The 8,359-nt window shown below is 32.8% G+C and overlaps 1 protein-coding gene and 1 pseudogene across 1 annotated transcript; one reads left to right on the forward strand and one right to left on the reverse strand.

Moving 5' to 3' along the window:
- The first annotated feature begins 230 nt into the window (after positions 1-230).
- LOC130946764 (uncharacterized) lies at positions 231-2,008 on the forward strand (annotated as a pseudogene).
- Positions 2,009-5,275: 3,267 nt separating this feature from the next.
- Positions 5,276-6,360, reverse strand: LOC130945021 (protein PAL OF QUIRKY-like). Its single transcript, XM_057873672.1, has 2 exons — positions 6,080-6,360; positions 5,276-5,983 (listed from the first exon to the last, which is right to left on the reverse strand). Exons 1-2 carry the CDS (start codon positions 6,219-6,221, stop codon positions 5,529-5,531), a joined length of 597 nt encoding a protein of 198 aa, XP_057729655.1. The 5' UTR covers positions 6,222-6,360; the 3' UTR covers positions 5,276-5,528.
- Between the last annotated feature and the right edge of the window lie 1,999 nt (positions 6,361-8,359).

Consider the following 8,359-nt stretch of genomic DNA (forward strand, 5'->3'; position numbering starts at 1 on the left):
ATGTTTAATTTTTTAATTTAAAATAAAAATAATTTTCTGGTGTTTTTGGTATTAGAACAGGGCTTAAAAGCCCAAAACAAAATTCTTAGAGGAACTTTAGTCTCAAGGTTTTATATTAGAAATGGGCCAATGTCCAAAAAGAAAGAGAAGAAATATTTTATCCAAAAGAAAGACCAAAAGAAAATGCTTTTAAAAATAATAATAAAAATTAAAAAGAAGAGAGAGGGAGAGAGAGAGAGAGGATGATGCAGTTTCCGGCGTACATGACTCAGTACCCATTATCGACGAGGAATATTCCGACGTCGTATCTCCTTCCTCTCAATGGCCTCTCCCCCACAACGAGGAGCTCCTCCTCACCATGGAAGAATCCGATTTTGAAGAGAAGGTGTTTTCTCCCTCCTTCTATTTACCCTAAAAACCCCTTCTTTAGGGTTTTTTTCCATTTGGCGGATTAATTTCGTAAATGAATAGTTTTTAGATTCTAAATTAATGACAATGTCAATGATAAGTAATAACGGAAGCAATTAGATTTGTATGATTCTGCATTTGAATTAGGAATTTGGATGATTTGGTTGTTAATTCATAAATTAGGGTGCAATAGAAATTTCATGTATACTTTAGGTTCTGACTTCTGAAGATTATTTATTATATATGAAATTTATGTCTGATTGTATGCTATGAATTGTGATGCTCTTTTGCCACATTAGCATTTACCTATTTGCTTCAATTTGCCTCTTTTATTTACCTATAGACTATGCTTTAGTTTTCATTATTTTGAAATTTGAATTAGTTCTTAGATATGTGTAGTATTAGTGGTGAGTCACCCACACTCATTGGGTATTATCAATTTAAGTATGGTATGAACCAGTGCAGTGCATACTATACTTCCAAGTATTCATGAATGTGTTTAGTGTGGTAATGCAATCGATTTTTGTTAGTTGATATTAACACAATAGAATGCCAATTTTGAGAAATATTAATTCTATGTATCCATCCTTACATCTCCTACTACTGGTGGGGTGAGTGCCAGTTTCGGCATGTTGGGCGATATCATTATTGCCGAACCCAATGCTTAGATTCCAGTTGCGGGAAATTGTTACAGAGATCATATCTATTGGGTATCTTATTTGTATTCCGCATATGATACGGATATACCAGAATTTAAAATAAGATTCTCAGGCTTCCATAATTGAAAGAAGTTTCCCTTGAAAAGATAAATGACATGTTCTGAGGATAAATGGGCATCAAGGTACAGGGGAGTTTCTTTCTTGTTTTTTTTTTTTTTTCTCTGGTGTCTTACTCGACGACTCATCCTTAAAACGCACTTTACTAAGGGAAAGAGTGATGCATTTCTTGTTTAATAAACAAATCTTAGCTCTTCATTTATTATAATTTATATCATGGTTCAAATTTAGAATTAGGATTTAGCGTTTATGATTTAGAGTTTAGGTTTAGAGCTTAGGATTTAGGGTTTAGGGTGTTTTATTTTGTTTTATTTTTAATAGCAAGTAAATTTTCATTGAGCGCTACACTTATGATTTTGTCCAAAATAGATTAGCATTCTCGTCTTACTCATCATTCATATCAATGTTCAGTGCAATGAAATCAGGAAGATGAACAGCAACCTGGTTGTGATTGGGAAGACAACTAACGAGAACGATAAGGAAGACTTGACAATGATGCTGATGATGATGACGCGGACAATGCTGACGAATCAGAGGGTGAAGAATTCGAGCAAGAAACCGGTTGAAGATCATGTTTGCATTTCATCAATGTTGATTGGACCCGAACAAATCATTGTACCAAGAAGTGGATCACATTCATATCATACTTTCTGCTGTGTTTTTAGAGAATGGGTTAAAAATGCACCAAGTTGGACTTCTTGTTTGATGCACTAAGAAGTTCAGTGTAGATTTAATTGGGGTTTTTGATATTAGATTATGTTAAGATTTAAGCCCTTAGAATTATCTTGGTGCATGCATCATAGCATTGTCTATATTTATGCTCTTTCTTATGCTTAATCAAACACCAATGAACTGAGAATACTCAAGTAGCATACTTGTTCTACTATTGATTAAAGTAATAAAATAAAAGATTAATCACCATTGAGTTATAATTTTTGTGTGAAATTTTGCTATCTTGAGTCAAAGTTGATTAAATTCTTTTTTTTAATTTTATCAATTTTCTCACTTAAAAAAAGTTATCCTATAAATTATAGGAATTGAAGGAAAAGGTTCGGTTCGTCTAGTGGATAGTTCACTAGTCTAAATTTCCACCTTATGCATGCAGCAATCTATTGGTTTATAGATTAGTCGGGTTGGGGATTATTCGGAAAATAAAGGTACCTAAACTACACGGCTGTGTAGGCATGCTTCACTTCACCCTACCTTGTTTGGATAAGTTTGCGCTTTTTAAAACCGAACCATCTTCCCATACTAGTCCATTTCGTATTTTTAAATGGAATGCTGCAAAACAAACTGAGAAGGTTGTTTTGAGGGAAGCTCCTTGTTTTGAATATTTGATATTTCAAACTAATCCTTTTGTTGTTGTTGTCCTTTCTATAATGGAGTTGCTATGATTTTTGTTATTTTTATTTATTTGACAAGAATCCTTTCGGGTAAGAACGAAATAAAAAGAAACACTTAATTGTTCCCTTTGGTATCTCATTCCTGTTTTGGTCTTTTTCTTCAAAAGAAAAAGTTCACCTTATATATACAAAATTAAAAAGACTTCTAATTTATATTGATTATTTGTTCACACATGAACAATAATAAAATAAAAAATAGATGAATAAGTATGTTAATACCTATTAATCTACTAGTGATAGTAGAATTTAGATGTCAATTTAAGCAAGTCTAAATAAATAAATAAATACTAAATAAAACATGGAGAAGAGAATTCAATTGTTAAATGTGATTTGTGAACACACATTTGACATTTTGGATATGAACTATGATGCAATGCTGAATAGACTTGGGTTTAACTTATTAGGCCTTCCCATAAGGGTTCAGGCACCCATGCTTCCACGTATTAACTCAAAACTGAAAGGATCAACATCTCCACACAAAAGGATATATCTCCTCCATTGTAAACAATAGCCTCAAGATCAATAATAGTTTCACATTGAGAAATATCCATATATCCATTTGACTCCACAAGCCAACTATTTTTCTTCTCATTTCAAACTTTTAAAATTAGGATAAAATATATTTTTTATCTATAAAATTTGTAATTTTTTTTAAAAATATTTTAATATTTAATTTTATTTAGTTTTGTCCCCTCACTCACATTTTTCCTTCATCTCCATAACCAATCCCATTCTTAGAAGAGTAGATTCAACAACAACAACAACAACAACAACAACAATACATTGAATAGTAAGTCATATGAATTTCATAAAAATGATTTAAAATTTGGTCACCTCTATTGACGTGCCTTTCATTGTAATGCTTGCTATATCTATAAAAATAACTAAATTTTTATCTCAAATAAAATACATATGACATAATTTATAGTTATGTGTAAGTATCAATATTTAGCTTACTAATTGAACCATTAAAATTAATTTTGATACTAAATATTAATAAGTAGAATAAATTATTATTCATAAACTCAATTAAAATCTTAATAAAATGTATATTCAATTATTTTTAAATTTTAAATAGTGAGATATGGTATTATTATTGCTTAAAAGAAAAATCGAACACAATGAATAATAGTAGCTCCTTGAGGTGTGTTGTCATGAGTAGCAAAAGGAAGACGATTTAATAGATAATCCAGGATTTAGATCTTCTAAAGTTTTGAATTTTACTTTAGAGAGTAAAATGTGATTTCTTACCATTTATTTTGTAGGTGGAACTAAGAGTAAATATGAGAGAAAAATTATTCAATAGTAGAAGATCACACTTTATCTTCTAAAGTAAAAATTTAAATTTAGAGGATCCAAATTCATAATCCAAGTATGATGACTATAGCGATCATCTCTTTAAAATTAATATATTAAAAGAGTATTAAATAATTAAGTAAATACCTTATGTATAGAGTATTCTAATCACAATATTAAAATATTTAATAAATTTATACGAAAGTCCTACACGGAAGAATAACTAGGCAAAAAAATCCGAAAAAATCCTCCTCTCTTCCTGGAAAGTAAAAATAATGTACTCCCATTTGTGCCCTTGTGTTTATTTATTTATTTATTTACTTTAGGTACTCGGTCCTTGAGATCCCTTGTGGAAAGAAATAGTATATTTTCTTTCACCGCTCTCCCTTGAATTGTTGGCTTGTTGGGCCTTAGCAAAAATCAATGTGTAATTTTTAACAAAAGCTTATTTTGGAGCCTCTGCATCCCAATAGCTTGGTTACTTTCGTCAATTCCGTAATCTTTCTTTATCCGGAAAACATTGAGGGGTTATGTTCATGTTCCTTCTTCAATGCTCTCTCCATGATTTGATTTATTTATAGTCCAATCTTTATACAAGAGTAGGGGTAGATTTAACTATTTAAGTGTGAACCCACCAAAGGAATATGCCCCAGCAATGATAATGCAGTTGAGGTCAAGTTGTCAAGTAACCCACCCTTGCTGACTTACTCCACCGGGCACCACCTCCACTATTCATTTCGTTCATCAATTTCATCATTAACTAATACCAATTTTTTAATTTATTATCTCACAAAATTTATATCTTATTCTAATCCAAAATTATAAGCTTATGGTATCTTGATGGCTGGTGTGGTGTCCACATTCGTGCCCTGGGTGTCTTTTTATGCATTTTTTTAAAGTTCCATAATATACTAAGCTTGCAGCTGTGGGACAAGTTGCCCTAACAAATTTCTTGAAGGTTCAATCCTCTTTTGTCCTCTTCCCACACGCCACAAGCATCTATATCCGCCCCCTCAAGCACACCAAACAAGATTATTGACCTGCAAATTGCAACGAATATTAACATAATCAGTTCACAAACAACGATTATCACAAAAACAATAAATCAAATACTTGAAACAAATAAACTAAACAAACAAGCAAACAAATCACATGATTAAACGAACGGAATAATTGCATTTAGTTGAGGAAAAGCTTACCGGTAAATAATCAAATAATGAATTCACATCAACGAGTGTCGTTAAACGGAAGGAAAACCACCAAAAGCGGAACGCATAGGACACGTCACAAAAAATTGTCTCCGAATTATACGGCTGTTAACGGTAACGGTAACGGACCCCTGACTGGTTCAGGGACAAAGAATAGTTCCAAAGCCAATGAAGCCCAAGGAAGAAAAGAACTGAAGCTCGTTTTAAAAATTAGAACCTCAACCAGATCCAAAATTTTATCAAACTTCAAACTAAATAAAATTCTTCTTAACTCATCTCTCTATATTTTCCTCTTTTCATTCATTTTTCCCCTAATTTTTCTCGAGTCCTTTGGTATTTTTCATCATCATCGTCATATATATGGAAGAATCAGGTTCGTATTTGGATTTTGTTCCTTAATCCTTGTATTTACTGTGCATAACTCTAAAGATTCCGCTTCAATGGCAATAATTACTGAAGCGAGGTCCGTAATAAAGAAACCTAGGGCTTCCTTCTAGCTGGCCGTTGTAGCAACACGCTTTCGCCGATCCGTTACGGATCGGGACAGGACGGCTTTGGCGGACGACGCGATACGCCGCCGCATGCGGCAGCGATTCCGCGGATGTGTACGGAGATCTTGCTGGCGAGTGGCTGGCGCTGGATGAAGCAGAGGAAGACAACGACGGAGACGACGTCGCCGGAGAAACCTTCCTCGACGATTTTGGCGGAAACAGCACGGCTCTGATCTTCAACGGATGAGGTAGTTTCGACGAAGCGCGGTCATATTCTTCAATTATGTGCGTCAGATCTTCGTCGTTGGTGACGGAGATCAAGGTTTCTAAGTCTCCGTTCGGCAATTGACACCGTAACGTCACAGACGAACCGCACAACTCTCCTAGCTTTACCAACAAGTCTGCACAACGCGAAACAGAAACAGTTAACGAACAATCACAGGAAAAAAAACGAGTAACACTGAAAATTGAGAGAGAAACAACGCTAAAAAACGAACCTGAGAAGCAAATGGAACGGTCCACGGTGAGGACTCTGGTGTGGCCACCGATGTAACGGAGCTCGCCGTCGGTAGCGCGTGGGAGGATCTTGCCGCCGTAGCTGCAGAGGAGCTTAATCGTACGGCCGGGACTCGTTTCCATGGCTTGCTACTCAGTTAGTTGGGAAACAGAAGAAGCTTAGAAGATTCTAGAAACAGAAAACTGAGAAGAACCTTTTTAGAAGAGAAGAGAGGAAGAGAAGGAAGTTTTTGTGTTCCTCTGGCTTTAGAGGGTTGGAGGCTTGGAGCTTGAAAACCCTGGGAAGTGATTTTGAGGTTAATTTATAGGGCCAGAAGAGCGAGGGAGCCCACGCGCTAATATTATTTATTTATTTATTACAATAATTAATAATAATTAAAAATAAAAATAAATAATAAAACCGCCTTGGTCATTGGAGACTTGGAGACTTGGAGTGCTTGTGAAGCGTGGTTATATGCGGATATTCTTTTTCTTTTTTGCTTTCCTAGAAAGAAGGCCAGAAATTCAGTCAAAAAAGAAATAGAAAATAAAAATAGAAAAAATTAAAAAAAATGCAAAATAAAAAAATGGTCTAAGTCTAAGGGATGGGGGTGGGTAACCGAAGAAGTTGGGAGGGGGTGGCCCGTTTTGGCGTAATGCTTGTTGAGGCCCGCCATGTGGCGCCCACAAATTGATACTCAGTTTATTTACACCCTAAAATGCCTACTATTATTATGTCGAAATTTCCAGAAACAAATTATCAAAAAATTTGTAAAATAATAAAATAATTAGTATTGAATTTATGAGTTTTACTATAAAATTTTACTTTCCTAATTATAATTTTGTGAAAGTTATAATTTTGTGATTCACTAATTTGTAGACAATCATCTAACATTTATTTTATTTTAGAATAAAATATTTTTTATCTTTAAAATTTATTAAAAATTTTAGAAATATGATCTGTTACACTTGATCTTAATTGATCATTATAAGTGATAACTTAATTTTATTTATATTAACTTTAATTTTATAATTAATAAGTTTAATGGCTATCATTTATATCTTAATGACTAAATAATCATAACACCATCAATATTATTCATCAATCTTATACATATAAAAAAACATTTTTTATATACTCATATGATTAATTTTATGATGTATATATTCTTATAAATTATTTATTAACATTTTATATTTATAAAATTTTATATATCTTAAAATACTTACTAATTTAAGTATTGGAATATTTTTAAAGATATCTACCTTTTATATTCTTTCTTACTGAAAGATATCTACCTATATATTTACTGCCTAAAATGCTTGAAATATAACTTTCATTTAAGCTAGCAAATAAATAGCATATCGGGAACTAATAATATAAAAGTTTTCTAACATATACACTAAATTCAACATACCATTTAAAAATAAATTATTAATTAAATAATTCAACGTGAAATTCATAAAGAAGTAACATAATTATGAGTTAACCTAAAATATAAAGATGTTTGCTACGGTACGATCATAAATTCATAAGTATCGATACAATTAAAATGTGGACAAATTAAAACACAACACGTGAATTATATTTTCCAAGTCAATAATTAATTTTTTAAATATATTATATCAATTATTTTACTAAATTATCCTTATATTTTAATAAAAATAAAAAATATTTTTTATTTAATATTATAAAAAGACTAAAATATCCTTTTTATATTAAACAAAAATTAATTTAAAAATCAAAATCAAAATACATCTCATTATTCATATACATTTAAAAATTACTTCATTGATCATGAACCCTAATCTAATCTCTCTCACTCATATTTAAACAAAAAAAACACATCTGAACAATTTTTTTTTCATCATCGAATATCAATCTACCAATAAAATACAACCTCATCCCTAATTCCTACCTGGACAGCACAGCCTATCCTCACCCTCTCTCTTCATCGTAGCCGCGCTCTCTCTCCATCGTTCTTCACGCAAGCAGCCGCCTTGTCGTTCCCCATGCATCAACAGCTCATCGTGTCGTCCTCCACGTAGCAGCAACCCCGTATCACTCTCTAGCGTCGTGCCTTCCTCCACTTCTCCCTACAATTGCTACTCTGTATTCCATTTGCAGCTGTTCTGTCCTGCCGTTTCCATCGTCTAGTCCCACAGTTTTCGTCGACACAGTCCCCTGCATCTAGAATGGAGCCTCAGGTAATTTGCAGTTCAGTTCCAGCGTTCTCTGTTCTAACTTTTGGTTTTTTTATTTTTGATCATTTGTTGTTTTT

This window comes from Arachis stenosperma, chromosome 8 (genome assembly GCF_014773155.1).
Source record: "Arachis stenosperma cultivar V10309 chromosome 8, arast.V10309.gnm1.PFL2, whole genome shotgun sequence".
Lineage (NCBI taxonomy): Eukaryota > Viridiplantae > Streptophyta > Magnoliopsida > Fabales > Fabaceae > Arachis > Arachis stenosperma.

Bases quoted from the DNA above. Each gene is read 5' to 3' on its own strand.
- LOC130945021 (XM_057873672.1), bottom strand. From the start codon at position 6,221: ATGGAAACGAGTCCCGGCCGTACGATTAAGCTCCTCTGCAGCTACGGC. The intron at 5,984-6,079 runs GTTCGTTTTTTA...CGCGTTGTGCAG, and splicing joins CCGTTCCATTTGCTTCTCAG to ACTTGTTGGTAAAGCTAGGA.